A 25,890-nucleotide genomic window follows, 5' to 3' on the forward strand; every position below is an offset into this window, starting at 1 on the left:
CCCTCTGCAGCCTTCCTGTAGGATCCCTTCAGGTATCAGAAGGCAGCTCTAAGGTCCCCCTGGAGTCTTCTCTTCTCCAGGTTGCACAACCCCAGCTCCCTCAGCCTGTCCTCACAGCAGAGGTGCTCCAGCCCTTGGATCATCTTTGTGGCCCTCCTCTGGACTTGCTCCAACAGTTCTGTGTCCTTCTTATGCTGGGGACAGCAGAGCTGGACGCAGTATTGGAGGTGGGGGTCTCACAACAGCAGAGTAAAGGGGATGTAGTTGACACTATTATGACCCCTTTAATATCCCAATGCTTCTTACCAAATCACTGTGCTTATGGTTGTTTCTCTTGATGCTGCTGGTGAGGTGGGACAGCTTGGTTGTGTCTGCTCTCAGGATGTGTTCTCAGCCAAGAGAAAAAAAGGAGGAATATTGCCTCAAATGGGGCCTGTGGACTTGCAACGTTATGTGATTTGCTTTCAGTTTCTCTCCCTTACATAATGCCAACTTTCTCTTTCAGAGCCATGGTGTCATGGAAAGGGATATACTTCCTAATTGCACTATTCCTGGGAAGTTTTTTTGGAAGTATCTTCATGCTGGGGCCTTTTCTCCCCTTGATGTTTGTCTCACCGGCATGGTACCGCTGGATCACTGACTGCATTGTGGCCACTTGGCTCACACTCCCCGTGGTAAGTTGCAGGTTGAGCCAATTCTGTTTGTAACCCCACAATTCAGCTTGACTAACACTTTTGGTTGGATTTGATGGTATATTTTTAATGCTTTTGTCAAAACAGGCCTTAACCTGCTTAGTATCTGTGGGGACCATTGCTCCCAGAATCACAGAATGCCAGGTTGGAAGGGATCCCCAAGGATCATCTGGTCCAACCTTTCTAGGTATTAGTGTGGCTGAAATGAGCTGGCCCAGCACCCTGACAAGCTGAGTCTTAGAACTGTCCAGTGTAGAGGAATCCACTGTTTCCCTTGGGAGATAATTCCAATGTCTGACTGCTCTCATGAGGAAACATTTTCTTCTGGAGCCCAATGGGAATCTCCCCAGCAGTAAATATTTCCCATCACCCTTTGTCTTTTCCATGGGACTCCATATGAAAAGGGAGTCTCCATCCTCCTGCTAGCCACCCTTTGTGTACTGGTCCATGGTAATAAGCTAAGTTTTAGCTCAGTGCTGCAGGTTATTGATCCTTCTCTAGTCCCTCTCTTCTTCCACAATGAATTTCTCTGTAAGCTCATGCCACATCTTGATTGTATTCTTACAAAGGCTTTTTGCTGACATCCCCATCCAGTGTCACTTAGGTGCTGAGGAGAAAAGAGTAAGTGAAGCACTGGGAAGCAGGAGGGTTTTTTAAATTACCAACTTTCTCAATGAGTCCTCTTCTAAGCTCCTCCTTTTGACTGTGCTCCAGCTAATTAGGAAAATTATTAACTCTGGTACAGTGTTGCTGACCTTCACTGTTCTGTTACTTAATCTGCTTAGAATTTAGTCTTTGTAGTTGAATTGGAGACAAATGATTTCAGGTGAAGAGCTTCCCCTAGAAATTAAGTCTTCCTCACTTAAATGCATCAAATTTGTAGCTCCAGGAGTCTGAAAATCAATAACAAAGCTCTTCCCTGAATTGTTCCTGAGGAAAGGCAGGATGAATGGGATCTGATTCTTCATCTGTTCTCTGAAACCCAAGGGACTTCATTCCTTTAGGCCTTTAAAGATTTGTTTAGCTTTTTTTTTTCCTGTCTGCTGCGTTGGTGTGCAGAAATGGGTACAATGTGGTATAAAGGATGAATTCTCTTTGTGACATATCAAATAGTTCTGCTTTCTCTGCTTCTCCCTGGTGTGTTTTAAAGGGATGTCCTGGTGAGGCTGCATCTGGAATCTTGTGTCCAGTTCTGCGCCCCTCATTTCAAAGAGGGCCTCAAGGAACTGCTTGAAACAGTCCAGTGCAGAACCACAAAGATGCTGAAGGGAATGGAACATCTCCCTGCTGAGGAAAGGCTGAGGGAGCTGGGGCTCTTGAGCTTGGAGCAGAGGAGCCTGAGGGGTGACCTCATTCATGTTCATAAAGATGTGAAGGGCAGTGTCAGGAGGACGGAGCCAGGCTCTGATCAGTGATGTTCAACGACAGGACAAGGGGCAATGGGTGCAAACTGGAACAGGGGAGGTTCCACATGAACAGGAGGAAAAACTTTTTCACTGTGAGGGTGCCAGAGCCCTGGAACAGGCTGCCCAGAGAGGTTGTGGAGTCTCCTTCTCTGGACACTTTCAAAACCCACCTGAATGTGTTCCTGCATGACCTGCCCTAGGTGATGCTGCTGCAGCAGGGGGATTGGACTGGATGATCTTTTGAAGTCCCTTCCACCTGTGATTCTCTGAGTTGTTTTATGGTCTAAAACTTTTATCCTGGTGATCGTTACTAAATGTGATGCAATTAGGAGGGAAGAAATAATTACCAGGAAAGGGAATAGAAGGATTGTCAGTTCTTGTCATGATAAGATTTAGGTGAGTACTGAGAGTGTCACAAAAGGGACCCTTTCTCTGTTTGTCTCCCAGTTTTTCTACAATTGCAAATTCCCAAGAACCAAATACCAGGCATTAAGGTAGAGCTGTACTTCTCTAGGTCTACATCATAAGATGGTTGGGTTGGAAGGGACCTCCAAAGGTCATCTAGTCCAACCCCCCTGCAGTCAGCAGGGACAGCCTGCACTAGATCAGGTTGCTGAGAACCCTGTCAAGCCTGACCTTGAAAATTTTCAGGGATGGGGCCTCAGCTACCTCCCCGGGCAACCTCTTTCAATGCCCCACCATCCTCATGGTGCAGAACTTGTTCCTAACCTCTCTAATTTCAGACCGCTGCCCGTGGCACATTGCTGTGCTGTGTTCAATCGTTGGGATTTCTCTCTCTCTCAGCCACTTTGTCTGCCACTGGGTTCTACCCATTTGTGCTGGTGGAAGTCAAGCACAAATATCTTGACCAGCTGTACCCAAGAGAAAAGCAAGGCAATTTCTGATGATTTCCCAGCCCTTATAATATTGAGCAATAGATTATCTGTGCAGCCAGTCTCTCCTTAAAATCTCCTACTAAGTTACAATCCATACCCTTCCCCTTTTATTCCTACGTGACAGTATTGTGGGGGAAAAATAACAGAGGAGAAAAATACAATTAATGTTGGACCTTGATTGAAGAAGTGCTCTTTAATTGTGGTTTCTTCTTCCATTAAACAGCTGTCACTGTGGAAAAGCTGCCTGCTTTATTAGAAGCCAGGCAGAGGTTGGTGTGCCAGTGATAATACAAGTGAATAATTATTCCGATTAATTTTTATTGCTAATGGGCTGCTGCTCTTTTTGATTTGTTTATTTTATTTTATTTTATTTATTTCCTGCTGGGAGTAATGTGATCCTCTCCTGTGCTGTTATTTTTTTAGGCCTTGCTGGAAATGGTGTTTGGGGCCAAGGTGGTTGTCACTGGTGATGGGTTTGTTCCTGGAGAAAGGAGTGTCATCATCATGAACCATCGCACCCGGATGGACTGGATGTTCCTCTGGAACTGCCTGCTGCGATACAGCTACCTCAGACTTGAGAAAATCTGTCTCAAATCCAGTCTCAAAAGCATTCCAGGATTTGGTAGGTCACTAAGCCCTTTACTTTGAAAGGAAAGTGTGTTGACGTTTCATAGATTGCATAGGATGGTTTGGGTTGGAAGGCCCCTTAAAGATCATCTGGTTCCAACTCCCCTGCCATGGGCAGGGACACCTCCCACTTGACCAGGTTGCTCAAGGCCTCATCCAACCTGGCCTTAGAAACATCCAGGTGGGGGCACCCATGACCTCCCTGGGCAACCTGTTCCAGTGTCTCACCACCCTCAAAGGCATTTCTTCCTAATCTCCAGTCTCAATCTGCCCTCCTCAAGCTTCAATCCATTCTCTCTCATCCGATCACTACAAGCTCTTGTAAAAAGTCCCTTCCCAGCCCCCTTCAGCTACTGGAAAGACCCTATAAGGTCTCCTTGGAGCCTTTTCCAGGCTGAACAGCCCAAATTCTCTCAGCCTATCCCCATAGTGGAGATTCTCCAACCCTCTGATCATCTTCATGACCTTCCCTGGACCCACTGTCACCAATTCCAAGTCCCTTTTATGCTGAGGGTACCAGAACTGGAGGCAGTGCTGCAGGTGGGGTCTCAGCAGAGCAGAGCAGAATAGAGGAGCAGAATCCCCTCCCTGTCCTGCTGCTCTCACTGCTTTGGATGCAGCCCAGCACACAGCTGCCTTCTGGGCTGCCAGCAACCGTTGCTGGCTCATGGAGAGTTTGTCATCAGCTGACACCCCCAAGTCCTTTTCCTCCAGACTGCTCTGTAGCCACTCTTCACCCAGCCTCTATTTGTGCTTGGGATTGCTCTGACCCAGGTGCAGGAGCTCACTCTTGGCCTCACTGAACTGTCTGAGGTTGGCTTGGGCACACCTCTCCAGCCTGTCCAAGTCCCTCTGGATGGCATTGTTTCCCTCCAGCCTGTCAACCAGGCCACACAGCTTGCTGTCATCTGCAAACTTGCCCAGCACTGTTTATACTCTGTTTAATGACCTGGGTTTAAGTTTTCTTTTTTTAAAAAAACTGTATAAAATGTGTAGTGTATTGAGTGATTAAATGTCCTGGAATACCTGGGCTACTGCTTAAGCAGTCCTCTTGCTGAGAGAACTTGGGGCTGTTTAGTCTGGAGAGGGCTGAGAGGAGATCTGATCAATGTCTATAAATATCTGAGGGGTAGGTGTCAGGATGAAGGTGCCAGGCTCTTTTTGGTGGTGCCCAGTGATAGGACAAGGAGCAACAGCTACACGCTGGAACACAGGAGGTTCCATCTCAACATGAGGAGAAAATTCTTTGCTGTGAGGGTGATGGAGCAGTGGAGCAGGCTGCCCAGAGAGGTTGTGGAGACTTTCAAGACCCACTTGGATGTGTTCCTGTGTGACCTGCCCTGCGTGATCCTACTTTAGCAGTGGGGTTGGACTTGATGATCTCTGGAGGTCCCTTCCAACCTCTGACATTCTGTAATTCTCTGATTTCTTTTTAAAGATACTACATATGCCACTGTTGCTTACAGGTGAAAATATTTCTGCTTTCTGTACTGAAAGCATTTTTCAGGACACTGAAAAATGATCTTAGGAATCTTTTCCAAGTCTCTTTCACCATTTTGGCTTTTGGTGCCATTTCGCTCCACATTGCAGATTTTCTCACCAGTCTTCTTTCTTCATTATGCAATTTCTTCTCTGCTAAAGAAGAGAAAAGAGTCAAGAAGCAGCTTTATAAGGAATTGCAAAGTTGATGGTTCATTTTAATAGTGGCAGTTTTCAGTTTAATTTGGTTATGCCAAATACGCTGCAGGAAATAAGCAATAATCAATATTGATAGTGAGAGAGGCTGGCAATGGATCCCAGTTTCATGTACTTAGAGAACTCATTCCAGATAGGCCAAAAATTGTCACACAAATGGCTTGCTGAATAAATAGGCAGAGTTATCTGAAATAAAAGCATCTCTTTGCATTTTTATTTATCTCTTAGATTTATTTGCTGTTTTATACAAAACTAGCTTGGGCAGGATATGCATCAACTTTCTGCTGTCCAAAGTAACCTTATTTATAGTTACTTTTTGTCAGGCCATTTATCTGAGCAGAGAATGTTGGCAGGATTCCATAAGGAGAATCTCTCATACAGTTGCACAGTTATTGAATTCACTTGCTGAGCTTTTAGTCCTCTTAAGTAAGAGTTGCACTCAGGTAACGTAGTTGCATTTTTTTTTTTCCCTAACAGTCAGACTTTATGGTCAATTTTACTTGACAAAAGACACCTCTTCTGACATCACAGGAAATGGAAAAATAGGGATTAATAGAAATGTTTCATCAGACAGCAGGTCTAGGGAGGTTCTTGTCTTTCTCTACTCAGTATTCCAGGTGTGGTCTCACAATGTCCAGCGTTGGGCTCCCCAGTTCAAGAGAGACGGGAAACTACTGGAGAGAGTCCAACAGATTTAGGAGGATGATTGAGGGACTTGAACATCTCTGTTAAGAAGAAAGACTGAGAGACCTGGGATTGTTTGGTTTGGAGAAGAGAAGTCTGAGAGGGGATATGATCAATGTCTATCAATCTGAGTGGTTGCCCAGGACAAGGAACAACAGGAACCAGCTGGAACACAGGAGGTTCCATCTCAACATGAGGAAACTTTTTAACCAACGTTTTGTTTAGTTACGTGTGAGATAAGGCTTAGAGTGCAACCCTTTGGTTTCCATGTTGATGAAAACCTTATGGAATCATAGAATGGTGGGGGTTGGAAGTGACCTCCAAAGATCATGTGGGTCCACCACCACAAGAGGGACATGCACCTGCTGGAGTGGGTCCAGAGGAGGGCCACCAAGATGACCAAAGGGCTGGAGCACCTTTCCTTATGAAGACAGACTGAGAGAGTTGGGACTGTTCAGCCTGGAGAAGAGAAGGCTCTGGGGAAACCTTACAGCTGCATTTCAGTATCTGAAGGAGACCTATGCTACAGGAAGGCTGGGGAGGGACCCTTTAGAAGGGCTCGGGGCAAAAGGACAAGGGACAATGGTTTGAAAGTGGAGCCGGGGAGGTTTAGGTTGGACATGAGGAGAGAGTTCTTTACAATGAGAGTGGTGAAATACTGGAACAGGCTGCCCAGGGATGTGGTTGAGACCCCATCCCTGGAGATGTTTGAGATCAGCCTGGATGTGTCCCTGGGCAGCCTGATTCAGTTGGAGGTGTCCTTTCTGAGATCAGCCTGGATGTGGCCCTGGGCAGCTTGATTCAGTTGGAGGTTTCCTTTCTGACTGCAGGGGGATCGGCAAAGATGACCTTTGAGAGTCTCTTCCAACCCAATGCAATCTGTGAATCTAGCCCAAACCCTCTGCCAAAGCAGCATCACCTAGGACAGGTCACACAGGAGCACATCCAGGCAGACCTTTAAAGTCTCCAGGGGAGACTCCATAATCTCTCTGGGCAGCCTGCTCCACTGCTCCAGCACCCTCACAGTAGACTTTTCCTCATGTTGAGGTGTGCCAGTTTGTGTCCATTGGCCCTTGTTCTATCCCAGGACACCACTGGAAAGAGCCTGGCCCCTTCTTCATGACATTCGCTCTTCAGATGTTTGTAAACATTGATCACATCCTCTCTGTCTTCTCTTTTCCAAACTAAATAGCCCCAGGTCTCTCAATACCTTGGAAGTATGAAGCATTGCACCATTGTTGTTGTAAGTACTGTCTCAGTTGGGATGGAAGAGTAGGTCTGTGAGAGAGCCTAGTGCTCTGAGTGGTATGTATGGTAGGTGAAGGGCAAAGCTTGACATTCAAACAGATCTGGAGTCCTTCTCACCCCCATTGTAGGTTAAAAGTGTAAAGGTATCAGATTTAATGAGTCTGTGGAGTCTGTGTTACAAGCAGGCAGTTGGTTTCTAGTTAATTAAAATCAGATGAGTCAGGATTTCAAGGAGATGCATTGAGTCACTTAGCTTGTTCTTAACTTACTCATTCTTTGCATTCTACTGCATGAAAAAAAATGAAAACCCCAACACTAAATTGATGAAAAGGTGAGATTAAAAAAAAAAAAAAAACCAAGCCCAAAGCAAAACAGATGGTCCTTTCTTCCTGGAGCTGTAGCTTTGGCTTGATAAATGATGTGCAGTAAAGTTTTCAAAAAGCAGGTATTACATTTCAGGACTCTTAATTTCAGAAGCATTCTTGCAGCCTTTCAGCACAACTTGCCAAAGTTGGCATCTCGAGGGAGCACCGCTCTGGTCTTAGCTGTTGCTGCAGTTTCTCATCTGACATCATCAGAAGCTATTGACACATTGTGCAGTGTCAGTTCTCAAGGAGAATTTCTAATGGCATTGACAGTTTCCTGCCTTAGTCTGTCAAGAGAAGGCTTTGCTACAGCACTTGAATGGGTTTGTAGAATTTGTCTTCTCACCTTCTCTGAGTCAGTAAGGAACAGTGTTGAAAGTAGTACAGAATCATGGAATGCTAGGGGTTGGAAGGGACTTCCAGGGATCATCAATCCAACCCCACTGCTAAAGTAGGATCACCCAGGGCAGGTCACACAGGAACACATCCAAGTGGGTGTTGAAAGTCTCCAGAGAAGGAGACTCCCTCCACAGCCTCTCTGTGCAGCCTGCTCCACTGCTCCATCACCCTCACAGCAAAGAATTTTCTCCTCATGTTGAGATGGAACCTTCTGTGTTCCAGCTTGTACCTGTTGCTCCCTGTATCCAGATGGGTCTTGAAAGTCTCAAGTAGAAGGAGACTTCACAGCCTCACAGCTTCAGCACCCTCACAGTAAAGAAGTTTTTACTCCTGTTGAGATGGCATTTCCCATCCATTGCCCCTCGTCCTGTCGCTGAGTATGACTGAAAAGAGCCTGGCTCCATCCTTCTAACAGACACCCTGCAGGTATTTGTAGACATAACCATAGAACTGCTGATGTTGGAAGTGATCTTTGAGATCATCAAGTCCAGTTGCTCACCTAGAGCTCACAATTCTGTTGCTACTGCTAAGTCACTACCATTAACCATGACCCTCAGTGCCACAGCCTTTTGTCTTTTAAATACCTCCAGGGATGGTGACCCCACCACCTCCCTGGGCAGCCTGTTCCAGTGCCTGAGAACCCTTTCTGTGATGAAATTGTTCCTAATCTCCAACCTCAACCTCTCCTGCCACAACTTGAAGCTGTTTCCTCTTTTCCTGTCACTTGTTGCATGTATGAGGAGACCAACACCCACCTTGATCCAACCTCTTGGAGGTAGCTGTAGAGTGTGATGAGGTCTTCCCTCAGCCTCTTTTCTGAAACCTAAACAACTCCAGTTCCCCCAGCTGTTCTTCATAAGACTTGTGTCTTCTCCAGACCCTCTCCAGCACCTCAATGTCCTTTCTATAGTAAGAGGCCTGAAAGTGAACCCAGTACTTGAGGTGTAGCCTCACCAGTGCCTGGGTACAGAGGGGTAATCACATCCCCAGACCTCCTGGCCACACTCTTCCTGATACAAGCCATGCAACCATCCACGCCATCTCTGTACTCAAGTTGTTCTGCGGCTAACATTGCCTGTGGTGGGTCGAAAATCCCCCACCAGCATGAAATTTGCCAGACCAGCTCAGCTGGAAGCCAATGAAGCTGTATTTACAAGCAAAATTACAAACAATCTACAATGAAATGCAATGAATATGTACAAAATATACAGTATTTACAGGTATGTACAATTAATGAACAGCACAAAGAAGCTAATAGCTTCTCCCTTCCCTGCCTCCTCCCTTGCCTCCCTGTACACAAAAGGAACAAGAGATAGAAGCAGAGGAGTTAATACCAGTCACAGCAGAAGCAGCACAGCCAAGGTCAAGCAGAAGCAAGTTAGTCTCTCTGAGTGAAGCAGCGAGAAGAGAGATTGTTTTGGTACAACTAGTTCAAGTGCCTTATTTCTCCAATGGGACTGTTTAGGACTAGGATTGTTTTCCTTTTTACACCCAGTAGTGATTTATTTACATTTTTACTACCTTTCTGTTCAAGGTCTGTGATAACTGGTGAAGGCATAGTCTAAAAAACTGCCACATTGCCCTTGAAGAGACTGCAAGATGTAGGAGCTTTCTGGTGGTGTTTTTCACTTCCTCACTTGAGTTTCTAGCTCTCAAAGGCTATAGTTAGGTTTGGTCTTTGATGTGTGAAGTGCCAGGGGGAAATCAAAAGAAGGGCTTGTGTTCCATTTCAGTGCTGGGCTGAAGCCCCCCCAGCCTTACCCTGCACGTCAGTTGATCCATGGGAGCTGTCCACACGGGCGAGCTTTGCCTGAAGCGAGTTCCGAGTAATTGGAGTTGTCTTGCTTTTCAATGAAGCAGGGCAAACCAACTCAGATTATCCTGCCTTTGCCAGGGGCTGAGAGCATGCACACTGACAGCTGTGATGGATCAGCCACCATGAAGTGAAAGATCAGCCTGGTTGAGCAGAGCAGGCTTTAGTACTTGACTCGACTGGAGTACGGTTAACGCGGTGTGCCGCGGGGAGTCCCGCTGCCTGGGTAGTGACAGGGAAGTGTTTGTGCTGCCACAGCTCCTTCCTTAGGGTGGGGGGTTGAAATTACTCCCTCCCCCCCTAAAATTGCCAGACCTGCTCAGTTGAATGCAAATGAAGCTGTATTTACAAGCAAAACTACAATGCAAAATATGGAATGAAGAGAAGGCTCCAAGGAGCCCTTATTGTGGCCTGTCAGTATCTGAAGGGGGCCTACAGGAAAGCTGGGGAGGGATGTTTTAGGGTGTCAGGTAATGACAGAACTAGGAAATGGAACAAAAGTAGAAATGAGTAGATTTAGACCTGCTGAACTGGGTCCAGAGGAGGGCCACAAAGATGACCCAAGGGCTGGAACGCCTTTCCTATGAAGACAGACTGAGAGAGTTTGGGTTGTTCAGCCTGGAGAAGAGAAGGCTCCAGGGAGACTTTAGAACTGCATTTCAGTATCTGAAAGGGACCTACAGAAAGGCTGGGGAGGGACTGTTTAGAAGGGCTTGGAGTGATAGGATGAGGGGCAATGGTTTCAGAGTGGAGCAGGGGAGATGTAGGTTGGACATCAGGAAGAAGTTCTTTACAATGAGAGTGGTGAAATACTGAAACAGGTTGCCCAGGGCTGTGGTTGAGGCCCTGTCCCTGGAGACATTCAAGATCAGCTTTGATGTGTCTGTGCAGCCTGCTCTAGTAGGGGTGTCCCTGCTGACTGCAGATGGGTTGATCAAGATGACCTTTGAGGGTCATTCTGCCTCTGTTTAATTTTTCATAGCCTGTATATAACACCACAACTTGGGACAGGCATTGGAAACTGTTTTTCTGTATCCTCTGCTTTATGACAGGTTAGCCAGGTAAAATAGAAATCACCCAAGTAGCAGCTTTCTTAATAGCTGAAGGTGTTTGTAATGTGATGTTCACAGTGCTGTTAAGGAATGAGCGCTAGAAGGACTTTATACACAAGTTTCCATGTAATTTAGAGCCTTCTGCTCCAGGACAGAAGGTAGGGGAGCAGGTGGGATCTGGCAGTGAGGTTTTTTCCCACGTGTCTTCTGTTATGGACCAAAATCACTCTTCCTAAGGAGCTGATGACCTGGGAAAGTATCAGCAGACTTGCCAGGCAAGCATTTATTTTGCTAGTTTCCCTTCTTTCCACCTGCAGACTCTGCTGCAATGAGAGCAGAAGGACTGAATAATTTAGGCTTGCTGTGTGATACCACTCAGTAGAATGGTTTAGCACCCACATGTTTTGCATACACTAAGCTATGCCTAGTGTCCAGGATACAAAAAGCATACCAAGGGTCTGGGCTGAGAGCTAAGAATGACTGGAAAACACCAAAACCACAGCACAACTTCCCTAATCTTAGTATTTTCACCCTGTCCCATGGAGTATTTATATCCTGGTATGGTACAAGGCGTCTCAGTTTCTGCTTAGAGAGCTTTTTTGCTTGGCTGGGCTCATTTTTATGATGAGGTATCACAGAAACATCAAATATCTCCAGTTGGAAGGCCCCCATAGGGATCATCAAGTTTAACTTCTTGCTCCTTCCAGGACTATCTGAAAATAAATTGCTCCATTAGTTTTACCCTGAGCAATTGGACTATATGACCCTCAGCAGTCCCTTCAAACCTAAATGGACATGGTTTAGGGGCCATGCTGCTGTTAGGTTGATGGTTGGACTTGATGATCTTAGAGGTCTTTTCCAACCAAAACAATTCTGTGACTCTGTATGACTAAGAGCATTGCCTAGATGTTCCTTGAGCCCTGAGAGGCTTGGTGCCATGACCATTTCCCTGGGGAGACTGCTCAGTGACTACCCAGCCACTCAGTGAAGAACCTCTTCCTAATGTCCAACCTGAACTCCCCTGACACAACTTCATACCATTTCCATGTGTTTGCTAGAGGAACTGAATGCTTTGGTACCATTTGTGTTCAGTTTTGGGCTCCTCACTACAAGAAAGGCATTAAGGTGCTGGAGCAGGTCCAGAGAAGGGCAGCAAAGCTGGTGAAGGGTCTGGAGAACAGGGCTGGTGAGGAGCAGCTGAGGGAGCTGGGGTTGTTTAGTCTGGAGAAGAGGAGGGAAGACTTCCATGGCTCTCTGCAACTCCCTGAAAGGAGGTTTGGTGAGATGGGGGTCAGTCTCCTCTCCTTAGTGTCAGGTGATAGAAGGAGAGGAAATGTCCTGAAATTGTGCCAGGGAAGGCTTAGGTTGGATATTAGGAAAAATTTCTTCCCTGCAAGAGTGGTCAGGCACTGGAGCAGGCTGCCCAGAGAGGTTGGGGAGCCTCCTGTGGCAGGAGGGTTGGCCTAGGATGATCTTCTGAGGTCCCTTCCAACCACTAGCATTCAGTGATTCTGTGAATACAGAAGAGGCTGTGCAGCTTGGTTAATGCATTATCCAGGCTGACTGACTTAGGAAGTTGATCTAAAAATTAGTGCCTCTAAAAAGTGATTTTTCTGGCCTATGCTCCTTGTAACAACAGGAGGGAATCCCTGTGAAGAGCACCTGAAATCAAGGGCTAGAATCATAGAGTGGTGTGGTTTGGAAGGGACCTCCAATGGTCGTTTAGTCATCTGCAGTCAGCAAGGACTAGATCCTCCACTAACAAATCCTCCACTAGATCAGGTTGCCCAGGGCCCTGTCAAGCCTCACCTTGGGTATCTCCAAGGATGGGGCCCCAGCCACCTTCCTGGGCAGCCTGTTCCAGTGCTCCACCACCCTGATGGTGAAGAACTCGTTCCTAATAAATCTCCTCTTCTCTGCTTTGAAACCATTGTCCTTGTCCTATCCCTGCAGGCCTTTGGAAACACTCTGTCTCCAGCCTTCCTGTAGTCCCCTTCAGGTACTGGAAGGTCATTATTAGGTCTCCCCAGAGCTACCTGTTCTCCAGGCTGAACACCCCCAGCTCCCTCGGCCCGTCCTTGTAGCAGAGGTTCTCCAACCCCCTGATCATTTTCATGGCCCCGCTCCATCAGCTCCATGTCCTTCCTTTACTGTAGAGTGCTCCAAACCTCAATCTAACACACTGTAAGTCACCAGAGCAAAGGAAAAGCAGACTTTGAGAACTGTGGTGAGGAGAGGGGAGACTGCAGAGCTGTGATGCTCCCTCTTGGATGTGGAATATCTAGCTGGAGGCTTTCTGCTGAGCAGCGAGGCAATGTCACGCTCCTCTGAGCCCCCCTCCTTTAAGAAGGCAGCACCCCAGGCATCTGGTGGGACCAGAGCACTGATTTTTCAGTTCTGCTGCCTGAACTAGTGGACAGTGCTCTCTGTCTGCTGTGTTACACTAAACTGTGCCAGCAGAGCTGAGAACCTTGATGGAAGGTAATGATGTGTGACCCCCAGGCTGCAGGCTCAGCAGCAGCTTCATTTATTTTGCTGCGCTGTGCTCTCACTTTGCTGTCAGGCTGTAAATCTTCACAGTTGTCTTGTGTGGTTCATGCAAACAAATGGATAGGCATCAGATTTCATTTTTTTTTCTGTGATCAAGAGTAAATAGCAACTCTGTAGTTAGGGTGGGTTGAAATTACCCCAACATCAAATTGCCAGACCAGCTCAGTTGGAAAGCAAATGAAGCTGTATTTACAAGCACAACTACAACCTAGAAGTGAAAGGCATTGAATATGTACAAAATATACAATATTTACATATGTTTACAGTTCATAAACAGCACAAGAACCACCCTGGACAAAACCAAGGGGTTACCAAAAGCTTCTCTTTCCCTGCTCCCTGCCCCGTGACAAGAGAAGGAAGGGCAGAGCGTAGTTTGTTAGTACTTAGCCACAACAAAGAACACAGCTGAGGTCAGCAAAGCCAGCAGAAGCACCAGCTAGAGCAAAGGAGTTGAAAAAAAAGAGAGTTAGTGTACAAAACTAGCTTTACGTTAGATATCTTGTGTCCAGCAGATCGAGGGAGGTTCTCCTCCCCCTGAACTCTGTCCTGGTGAGACCTCCCCTGGAATATGGCATCCAGTTTTGGGCTCCCTGGTTCAAGAGGGACAGGAATCTACTTGAGAGAGTCCAACAGAGAGCTACCAGGATGATGAAGGGACTGGAGCACTGCTCTGAAGTGGAAAGGCTGAGAGCCCTGGGGCTGATTAGTCTGGAGAGGAGAAGACTGAGAGGGGATTTAAGTAATGTTTATCAATATCTGAGGGCTGGGGGTCAAGAGGGAGGGGACAGGCTCTGCTCACTTGCACCCTGGGATAGGACAAGGAGCAATGGTTATAAACTGTAGCACAGGAGGTTCCACCTCAACAAGAGGAGGAACTTCTTCACTGTGAGGCTCACAGAGCACTGGAACAGGCTGCCCAGAGAGGTTGTGGAGTCTCCTCTGGAAACTTTCAAGCTCCATCAGGATGCATTCCTGTGTGACCTGTGCTAGATTCTCTGATCTTGCTGTGGCAGGGGGGTTGGACTTGATCATCTTTGAAGGTCCCTTCCGACCCCTATGATCTGTCCAATGGGATTATTTAGACCTTATCATTATTTTCCTTTTGCATCCAATGGTGATTTATTTACATTCTATCCCTTTCTGTTCAAGATCTGTGGAAAATTTTCCTAGGCACAGCCTAAAACTGCCACAGTAGTTTCTTGTGTTAGAAATTAAAATTATAAGGAGGTGCAAAGCCCTCAAAGCAATGCATGTTTTCTGCCCCAGGCACATGGTTAAGGTGCACCTCCTAAGGGCAGCTCTGCAGAATGCTGCTTGCTTTCAATCCTGCAGTGCATGGCTGAGATCTTTGTCCATAAAGGCAGCAGCTGCCCTTGAGCAAGTCAGAGCTGCAGTGATTAAGGCTGCTATAGTGAGGGCTATGGTTTTAAATACTTAAATGCTCCCCATTTGAGAGAGACAGGGAAAGAGTCCAACCAAGAGCTATGAGGATGATCAAGGGACTTGAACATCTCTCCTATAAAGAAAGACTGAGAGACCTGGGGCTGTTTAGTCTGGAGAGGAGAAGGCTGAGAGGAGGTCTGATCAACATCTTTAACTACTTGAGGGGAGAGTGTCAAGATGAAGGTGCCAGGCTCTTTTCAGTGGTGCCCACTGATAGGACAGGAAGCAACAGGTACAAGCTGGAACAGAGGAAGTTCCAACCCTTGATGGTCTCTGATTCTATGATACTTCACCTCATAGAATCATTTAGGTTGGAATGGACCTTTAAGATCGAGATGAACCATAAACCTAATACTGCCAAGCCTACAACTAAACCATCCACCTCAGCACCACATCTTCTAAACACCTCCAGGGATGGAGACTCCACTGCTCCCTTGGACAGCCTGTTCCAACGTTTAATAAGCCTTTCAGTGAAGAATTTTTGCCTAATGTCCAATCTAAACCTTCCCTGATGCAACTTGAGGCCTCTTCTTCTTATCCTGTGGCTTGTTGCTTGGAAAAAGTGCCCAACACCCACCTCATTACAACCTCCTTTCATGACAGCATTGATCCTGTTCTTGCTCTCTGGAAAGCTTTTCTGGCTCTTGTAACTTTAGTTGTGCAAACCCACAGCCATTCCAAATGTATTTAGATGTGTTGGTGAGACACTGGAACAGGTTGCTCAGGGAGGTTGTGGATGCTCCCTGCCTGGAGGTGTTCAAGGCCAGGCTGGATGAGACCTGGAGCAACCTGGTCTAGTGTGAGGTGTCCCTGCCTATGGCAGAGGGGTTGGAACTGGATGATCTTCAAGGTCTCTTCCAACCCAAACCATTCTATGAATCTACAAATCTATTTCTTTAGATTATGCTTTTTTCTGCTTGCTATCCAAAACCCTCTTCCCAAAGTTTCTAGGTGCTCCTAATCAGAACGGGTGGGCAACAAATGGAACATTGTTTCTACCACAATGTATAGAATGTTTTGGGGTAACAGACACTGTTAATCGGAATGGAATGTTACTAAAAGTGTATTCTTTAAACTTTAGGCTGGGCCATGCAGGTTGCTGCCTTTGTTTTCATCCACAGAAGGTGGGAAGATGACAAGAGTCACTTTGAAAAAATGCTGGGTTATTTCTGTGACATTCATGAACCACTGCAACTCCTCATCTTTCCAGAAGGAACTGATCTCACAGGTAGGCTGTGTTTGTCATCTTATGGTGAAACAGCTGGTGTGGGAATTCTTTGTTGGTTAAGGAAATAATTAAAGGACTCCAAGGCAGGAGCAAAACTGGGTTCTCATGGATGGCAGAAATAAGGAAACAGAGCTGTTGGTCCTCCTCTGGACTGGCTCCACAAAGACGATCCAAGGGCTGGAGCACCTCTGCTATGAGGATAGGTTGAGGGAGCTGGGGGTGTTCAGCCTGGAGGAGAGAGGACTCTGGGGGGAGCCTTAGAGCTGCCTTCCAGTACCTGAAGGGATCCTGCAGGAAGGCTGGAGAGGGACTTCTCCTAAGGGTGTCTAGCGACAGGACAAGGGGGAATGGTTTGAAACTGAGGGAGAGTAGGGTTAGGCTGGATCGTAGGAAGAAGTTCTTCAGTGTGAGGCTGATGAGGCTCTGAAACAGGTTGCCCAGAGAGGTTGTGGACTCCTTATTCCCTGGAGGTGTTTAAGGACAGACTGAATGAGGCATTGAGCAACCAAATCTAGTTGAGAGGCATCTCTGCCCATGGTAGGAGGGTTGGAGTAGATGATGTCCAAGGTCCCTTCCAACCTAAGTCATTCTGTGGTTCCATGATCGTTTCCTCTGCTTATCTAATATCCAATCCAAGGCCAGGTTGCATGAGGACCTGAGCAGTCAAGTCTAGTTGAGGGGCATCCTTGCCCACCTTCTGTGGTTCTTCCTGCAGCATGACTTGATAAGCATCATCTTGAAACAGAAAATTAACAATTGCAATTAAACTTCTACCCTTCAGTTGATTCAAGAGGTTACTGTACTTTTATTCTAGCCATACTTTATTGCAATGTCCAAGATAGATAGTATGAAAATCACTAACCCATTGCTGTTTATTTCTTTTGTATTCCTCATATTCTTAAAACTGGATGTGTCTACTGTTCAGATGCTGTCACACTGGAGGACTTTGTCATCACTTGATCAGCCTTCCTAAAAGAGGAGAAATTTATTGTGCACTGTGGGACTGCCTCACATGATATCTCTTGTTGGATTGTTGGTTGTTCTGTAGCTAAAATTAAGAAGAGAGATAGAAATTATCTCACTTGTTAGTTTGGTTTTTTTTCTCTTTTGAATTCATGAACAATTGTCTGCTCCTAGCTCTCAATTAGGAGTAGAAACTTCAATCTTTTTCATAGAGTCAAAAGATTGCTCCTTGGGTCACTCAGGTTCTCTCTCTGAACAGATGTCTCCACCTCAAGATGAGAGAAAGAATTGGGTTGTCTGTAATTGGATAAATTGTGTTTAGCTTCTAATCCATCCCAGCTCTTCTCAGAGACAGCAGATTTTAAAGAACTGAGGCAAGTTTTGTGCTGCAGTTTTAACAAAAGAAGAATTGGCTGAGGACTCAGAGAGCAGGGGTGTGGTACGACTCACAGGCAGTGGTGAGGATAGTGCCACCTGAACGTGGAGTTGCTTAAGGAAACACAGGGATCTTAGTGGTGTTTATATATATCTGAAGGGCAGGTGTTAAGGTGGCTCCTGTCTCTTTTCAGTGGTGTCCTGTGATAGGACAGGAGGCAACAGGCACAAACTGGGACACAGAAAGTTCCACCTCAACACAAGGAGAAACTTATTTCCTGTGAGGGTGTTGGAGAACTGGAGCAGGCTGCCCTGAGAGATTGTTGAGTCTCCTTCTGTGGAGACTTTCAAAAGTAATCTGGATGTGTTCCTGTATGACCTGCCCTAGGTGATCCTGGTTTGGCAGGGGAGGTTGGACTACATGATTTTCAGAGGTCCCTTCCGACCCCTCCCATTCTACGATTGATTTCTATCAATTAATGACTTAGGCTAAGCGTGAGTACATGCTGTTGATACCATTCACTTCAGAAATCTCTACCTACCAGATTCATAGAATCAAGAATCATAGAATCAAGAAGGCTGGAAGAGACCTCAAAGATCGAGTCCAACCTATCACCCTAAACCTCATGATTATCTAAACCATGGCACCAAGTGCCACGTCCAATCCCCTCTTGAACACCTCCAGGGATGGTGACTCCACCACCTCCCTGGGCAGCCCATTCCAATGGCCAACCACTCTCTCTGTGAAGAACTTTCTCCTCACCTCCAGCCTAAACCTCCCCTGGCGCAGCTTGAGACTGTGTCCTCTTGTTCTGGTGCTGGTTGCCTGGGAGAAGAGACCAAACCCCTCCTGGCTACAACCTCCCTTCAGGTAGTTGTAGACAGCAATGAGGTCTCCCCTGAGCCTCCTCTTCTCCAGGCTAAACAGTCGCAGCTCCCTCAGCCTTTCCTCATAGGGCTTGTGCTCAAGGCCTCTCCCCAGCCTCATTGCCCTTCTCTGGACATGCTCCAGCAATTCAACATCTTTCCTAAACTGAGGGGCCCAGAACTGGACACAGTACTCAAGGTGTGGCCTAACCAGTGCTGTGTACAGGGGTACAATGACCTCCCTGCTCCTGCTGGCCACACTGTTCCTGATGCATGCCAGGATGCCATTGGCTCTCTTGGCCACCTGAGCACACTGCTGGCTCATGTTCAGCTGCTGTCAACCAGTACCCCCAGGTCTCTTTCCACCTGGCTGCTCTCCAGCCACTCTGACCCCAGCCTGTAGCTCTGCATGGGGTTGTTGTGGCCAAAGTGCAGCCCCTGGCACTTGGATTTGTTGAATGCCATCCTGTTGGACTCTGCCCATCTGTCCAGCCTGTCAAGGTCCCTCTGCAGAGCCCTTCTACCTTCTAACAGATCAACACCTGCTCCCAGCTTGGTGTCATCTGCAAATTTACTGATGATGGACTCAATCCCCTCATCCAGATCATCAATAAAGATATTGAACAGGATGGGGCCCAGCACTGATCCCTGGGGGACACCACTAGTGACAGGCTGCCAGCTGGATGTGGCACCATTCACCACCACTCTCTGGGCTCGGCCCTCCAGCCAGTTCCTAACCCAGCACAGAGTGCTGCTGTCCAAGCCACAGGCTGACAGCTTGGCCAGGAGTTTGCTGTGGGGGACAGTGTCAAAGGCCTTGCTGAAGTCCAGGCAGACTACATCCACAGCCTTTCCCACGTCCACCAGGCTGGTCACCTGATCATAGAAGGAGATCAGGTTGGTGAGGCAGGACCTGCCCTTCCTAAATCCATGTTGGCTGGGCCTGATTCCTTGGCCATCCTTCAGGTGTGCAGTGATTGCCCCCAAGACAATCTGCTCCATGATTTTCCCTGGCACTGAGGTCAGGCTGACAGGCCTGTAGTTCCCACGTTCTTCTGTCTGTCCCTTCTTGTGAATGGGCGTCACATTGGCCAGTTTCCAGTCTTCTGGGACCTCTCCAGTGAGCCAGGACTGGTGGAAAATGATGGAGAGAGGCTTGGCCAGCTCATCTGCCAGCTCTTTCAGCACCCTAGGATGAATCCCATCAGGTCCCATGGACTTGTGAATATCCAAGTGACTCAACAAGTCTCGAATTCCACATGGATTTCAGGAGTACAACACTGCTCCTTGACCCCATCAACCAGTTCAGGAGGCCAGTTATCCTGAAGTCCTCCTGCCTTACTGTTGAAAATGGAGGCAAAGAAGGTATTTAGAATCAGCCTTCTCCTCATCCTTAGTCACAATGTTACCCTCCACGTCCAACAAAGAGTGGAGGCTCCTCTTGCCCCTCTTTTTAGCATTAATATATTTATAAAAATGCTTTTTGTTGTCCTTCACGGAAGCGGCCAGTTTAATTTCTAACTGTGCTTTTGCCTCTCTAATTTTTCTTCTACATGATCTAACAACATCCTTAAACATATCACTAGTTGCCTCCCCCCCTTTCCAAAGGTGATAAACCCTCTTTTTTTCCCTTAAATCCTTCAGGAGCTCCTTGCTCATCCAGGCCGGTCGTCTTCCCCGCCGGCTCGTCTTACGGCATGTGGGAACTGCCAGTTCCTGTGCCTTTAGGAGCTCCTGTTTGAAGTAGGTCCAACCATCCTGGACCCCTTTCTTCTTAAGGGCTGTTACCCAGGGAACTTTCTGAATAAGTTGCCTGAACAAGCTGAAGTTTGCCCTCCGAAAGTCCAAAGTGAGGGTTCTGTTACTGCTCCTCCCTATCTCCCTGCATGTTGAAAACTCCACTATCTCATGGTCGCTGCACCCTAGACAGCCTCCAACCATCACATCTCCCCCCAGCCCTTCTCTATTTGAGAACAGCAGATCAAGCAGAGCCTTGCCCCTGGTAGGTTCACCTAAGAGCTGCATCAGGAAGTTGTCATCCATGCACTCTAGGAACCTTCTGGACTGTCTCCTCTCTGCTGAATTAAGTTCCCAGCAGATGTCTGGTAGGTTAAAGTCCCCCCACAAGGACAAGGTCTGATGATCTTGAGACAGCTTCCAGCTGCTTATAGAATATCTCATCGGCCTCCTTGTGCTGGTTGGGTGGTCTATGACAGACTCCAACCAGGATGTCAGTTTTGCGCGGCCTCCCTCTGATTTTAACCCACAAGCATTCAACCCTTTCTTCTGCAATCTCAAGTTCTGAGGCATCAAAGGATTCCCCAATATACAGGGCCACCCCTCCTCCTCTTCTCCCTTGCCTGTCTCTCCTAAAGAGCTTATAACCCCCCAGTGCAGTACTCCAATTGTGAGAATCGTCCCACCATGTTTCTGTGATGGCAACTACATCATAGTTCTCCTGGTGAACCAAGAGTTCCAGTTCCTCTTGTTTGTTGCCCATACTGCGTGCATTGGTGTACACGCACTTCAGCTGGGCTGCTGGTTTCACCAGTTTGTGTGGTCCTCCCTCCTCTCCAGGGAGACTGGTTTCCACACCCACCCCCTTCAGACCTAGTTTAAAGCCCTCCCAATGAGTCCTGCCAACCCCAGTGCCAGCACCCTCTTACCCTTTCTAGATAAATTCAACCCAACTTGGTCCAGCAGGTCGGGTGCAGTAAGAGTTGCCCCATGATCAAAGAAGCCAAAATTCTGCTGCTGGCACCATCTCCTAAGCCAACTGTTGATGGTGTGGGTTTTCCTGTTCCTCTCAGTGTACACCACAGCTGCTGAGGGAACTGAGCAGAACACCACTTGAGCTCCTGCCCGTCATCGATTTCCAAGGGCCTTAATTCCTTTTTAATCTTCCTGGTGCTGCTCTTTTCAATTTCTTCACTTCCAGCCTGGATTACCAGCAATGGGTAATAGTCAGAGGGCTGGATTAGTTTAGGTAACCTTTGGGTGATGTCCCTCACCCGGGCCCCAGGTAGGCAGCACACCTCCCTATGGGATGGGTCGGGACGACATATGGGTCCCTCTGTTCCCCTCAAGAGAGTCTCCAATAACTATAGCCTTTCTCTTTTTCTTTGGAGCACTGGTCCTGAAGGTTTGGGGGGGCTGCTTCGTCTTTGGCATCTCCTTGATTGTGTCCTCTACAATACTCTCGTCCACATTGCCCTGAGCCTGCAGAGTCTCATAGTTATTGCTCAAGGGCAGCGGGGGAGGGGAAGAGGGTCGGGGTGCATTCCCTTTGCTTCCCCTGACAGGGACCTGTATCCATCCTCCACTGCTCCCCTCAACTGGAGAGGGTTTCAAAGCCTGTTCCCACATTCACCTGGTCACACCTGACACAGGTGTCTCCTTCACCCTCCACACCAAGTGCCAGGCTCGAACACTCACTGCAGCTAGAAGCCTGAACACCAGCATGCTTGTAGAGAGACTCAGTCTGGGAACCTACTGCATGTTTAACACCCTTTGTCCGAGTTGTTACCATGGTAGGTACCTGCTGGCAAGAGATCTTGAGCTCAGAGATTTTATTGAGAGGTTTTTTTTGTTTGTTTGTTTGTGGTTTTTTTTCCCCTGTATCCTGTCAGCTGACCTGGCACGTGCAATCAGGCAAGAAGCCTACAGCTCACCAGCCAAACTGGCGTCGGGCGCTCAGCCCCGCCGGGTTTTAAACATTCCCGCGGCTGACGTCACAATCCCGAGCAGGCACGCGAGAGGACGACCGCTGGTTGTCGCTCTCTGCCAGGGTCCTTCCGCCCCGCAAACCCCGAAAAGAAACGAAAAGAGAGAGAACCCAAAGCAGGCACAGCGGACCCGGTGTCGATCCCGATCAGCTCACCAGCCAAAAAAAAAAATTAAAAAATCTCCAATTGGATTTCTGAGCCCAGACTTGTAACAGATATTTTTTTTTTAAAGGCATTTCTCTTGTTCTGGTTTTTCTTCCTCCTACTTGTGTAAGACTCTCTTTAACCCTGCAGTTTCAAATGGCTATGGGTAGATGGTTCTTGTGAAGCCCCTGCAGGCAGGGTGGTGATTGTGCTTCCCCTGGTTTGTTGAGCAGCTCAGGGAGCAAGCAGAGAAGTGGGAAGGACGAAGGACAGGGAAGATGACAGGCAGGGAAGCAGTGGTGTGTTCAACTGTCTGCTGTTCAGCACTCTCATTTGCCATTAGTAATGAATTCCATCTTGATAGTATAGTTGTGCATCACAAGATGGGTGGAGACAGGTAAAGCCTGGGGCTTTCTCTGTGAGAGCAAACGGCTCTCCCTGTCTCCTTGGCTTCACAGGAAACATTCCCTCATGTATTTTAAAATATTACAGGAGACAGGGCAAAATGGTGAGACGCTGGAAATGGTTGCCCACAGAGGTCATGAATGCATTCTCCTTGAGCAACCTGGGCTAGTGGAAGGTGTCCCTGCCCATGGCAGGGGGGTTGGAACTGGATGATCTTTTAGGTCCCTTCCAACCCAAACCTTTCTATGTATCTATGAACTAATCTTGACCAAGCATAACTTTGTGCCGTGTAAGAATGATCACAGAATCACAGAATGTTAGGGATTGGAAGGGGCCTCCAGAGATCATCCAGTCCATCCCCTATGCCTAAGCCAGGATCACCTAGGGCAGGCCACACAAGAACATATCCAGAGGGGTTTTGAAAGTCTCCAGAGAAGGAGACTCCACAGCCTCCCTGGACAGCCTGTTCCAGGGCTCCAGCACCCTCACACTAAAGAGGTTTCTTCTCATTTTGAGGTGCAGTCTCTTGTGTTCTTCCTTGTCCTATCACTGGGCACCCCTGAAAAGAGCCTGGCACCTTCATCTTGACACCCACCCCTCAGATATTCATAGACATTGATCAGATCTCCTCTCAGCCTTCTCTTTTCCAGACTAAACAGCCCCAGGGAACTCAGTCTTTCTTCATAATGATATGTTTTATCTGTTACATTCTCTACTTCCATCCTCTAGAATGAGAATTAAATCACAATTCTGTTCTGAATGGTCTCTCAACATGCTAGGGATCATTTTGCAAAAACAGAGTCAAAGGCTCTTGTTTTCTGACCAAATTCTAAACCTGCTTCATTACAAAATTCTTCTGGTGCTTAAAATGAAAAATAACATCCTATGTGTGCCTTAACTGAAAAGCAAAATTCATAGAATCACAGAATGGTTTGAGTTGGAAGGGACTTCCAAAGGTCATCTAATCCAGCCCTCTCTGCATTTGGCAGTGATATCCTCCACTAGATCAGGTTGCTTAGAGCCTTACCATGGATATCTCCAGGGATGAGGCCTCAGCTACCTTCCTGGGCAACCTGTTCCAGTGTTCCACCACCTTCATTGTGCAGAACTTGTTCCTAACATCCAACCTAAATTTACTCTTCTCTAGTTTGAAACCATTGCCCCATCTCCTATCACTACAGAATTGCTATGCTCCTCTATCTTTTTTTTTTTTTAATTTCTCTTCTCAGTGGCCACATGATAATGACAGATTTACTCCTCAGTGGCCATATGATAATGACAAACAAGAAATTGTGATGTTTTCAGGTCCTGGAGAATGAAGGGTTTCAAAAAGATGTAAAGCATTTCTTTTTTCATTGTATTTATCCTATTATTGCATTTATTCATGGGGCACTGCCTGCCTGGAAGTTGGTGGAAGATACTACATAACTGAATGTTAGTAACAGTAATATCACGAACCCTGAACAATCTATTTGAAGCCTGGATGTAGCAGGTCTGAGGTAATAATTCTATACTTATTTCTGATAGGTTGGTCATCTTTTCACTCTGGACTACCTCAAGGTTAAAGCTAAGTGCATCAAAGGTATTTCTCCTGTAAATGCTTAAGAAGAAGCCCTCAGCAGATAAACACATAGCCAGACTTTCTGAAGCCCTGAAGAAAACAAACCAACCACAAAGCTAGTGCTTCTGGAAAGCTGGAATACAACCCACCAGTTTTGCTGGTTCTTTTTGCTTTCCTTGGTGTTCCTTCCATGACTCTGTAGTGATTCTTCAGAAAGCAGGAACCAAAAAGTCATTGCTGTGTTGCTCTGTGCCTGTTAAAGCCTCATTTCATTACAGATTGGTCTCTGCATCCCTACATGTGGTTTCTCCTTCACTGCAGCTTCTCCTTTCTCCTTGTGTGTGACATTTCCTCCCCAAATGCCTCTGCTGCCTCAGGAAGAGGCATTGTGTGCTGTGGCTCATCCTCATCACTACTTGCCCTAACTGGTGGACTGCTGCATGCTGTGCTGGAAGCCCTGACTGACTAAATCCCCATGCAGCCTGCCCTGGCTTGTCCTCTCATGAAGTTCTGAACTCTTGGAGGCTCCCCCTTGTCTCAGCCATTGTTTTTTCTAAAACTCCCATGGGACTTAATTACCTTTGAATCTCTTGTCTCTGTCCAACTTTGTTTGCAGGAGGCAAGAGCTTCAAAAGTTAAGGGGAACAGGTGGGCAGAGTGTGATTGCACAGACCTTTTTGCCTTGAGGGACAGCTAAAAAAAAAAAAAACCATGGGGCAAAAGCTTGCCAGAGCCCAGATTTTGGTAGGAATGCTGTGGTGTCCATCACATACAATATTCCATCCAGAAGTAACAACTGTAGTTGGCTTTTCCTCTCTTCTAGTAAATGTACTTCAGGAATGCAAAAACCCCTCTTGTTGAGAAGCAGGGGGAGAGGTTGATTTGACCTGCAGTGGTTGGAAAGTAACAACAAATGAGGAGAATTGCTTAACTTGCTCTTAAAATTTTAACTGTGAGCCAGTGGAGCTTCTATACTCTCTGGCTTGTATACTTTGCAGTCTTGTGAGACCCCACCTGCAGTATTGCATCCAGTTCTGGTGTCCCCAGCATGAGAAGGACATAGAACTGTTGGAGTGAGTCCAGAGCAGGGCCAGAAAGATGATCCAAGGGCTGGAGCACCTCTGCTGTGAGGATAGGGCTGAGGGAGCTGGGGGTGTTCAGCCTGGAGAAGACTCCAGGGGGACCTTAGAGCTGCCTCCTGAAGGGAGTCTATAGGAAGGCTGCAGAGGGACTTTTCATAAGGGTGTCTAGTGACAGGACAGGGGGGAGTGGTTTGAAGCTGAGGGAGAGTGGGGTTAGGCTGGATCTTAGGAAGAAGTTCTTCGGTATGAGGCTAGTAAGACTCTGGAATAGGTTGCCCAGGGAGGTTATGGATGCCTCCTCCCTGGAGGTGTTCAAGGCCAGATTTAGTTGAGGCCTTGAGCAACCAAGTCTAGTTGAGAGTCATCCCTGCCCATGGTGAGGAGGTTGGAGTATATGATCTCTGAGGTCCCTTCCAATGTGAACCATGCTGTGATTTTATGTGGGTTTGTTTGTTGGAGGGGAGCTGATGTTGTGGATCTACTGGAGAGAGTCCAGGGGAGAGCTGCAAGGAAAGAGTGGTCAGGCATTGGAATGTGCTGCCCAGGGAGGGGGCTGAGTCACCAAGCCTGGATGTGTTTAAAGGTGGTTTGGATGTGGTGCTTGGGGATCTGGTTTAGGGGTGAGCCTTGCAGAGTGGAGTTATTGGTTGGACTTGGTGATCCTGAGGGT

General features: G+C 47.2%; 1 protein-coding gene across 1 annotated transcript in view; it reads left to right on the forward strand.

Moving 5' to 3' along the window:
- Positions 1-509: 509 nt before the first annotated feature.
- Positions 510-25,890, forward strand: part of LCLAT1 (lysocardiolipin acyltransferase 1) — a 101,765-nt gene continuing 76,384 nt past the window's right edge. The window contains exons 1-3 of the mRNA XM_054398317.1: positions 510-674; positions 3,418-3,616; positions 15,952-16,098. Coding sequence (XP_054254292.1) covers positions 510-674; positions 3,418-3,616; positions 15,952-16,098 — 511 coding nt within the window. The remainder of the gene's footprint in view (positions 675-3,417; positions 3,617-15,951; positions 16,099-25,890) is intronic.

This window comes from Indicator indicator, chromosome 2, assembly GCF_027791375.1.
Source record: "Indicator indicator isolate 239-I01 chromosome 2, UM_Iind_1.1, whole genome shotgun sequence".
Lineage (NCBI taxonomy): Eukaryota > Metazoa > Chordata > Aves > Piciformes > Indicatoridae > Indicator > Indicator indicator.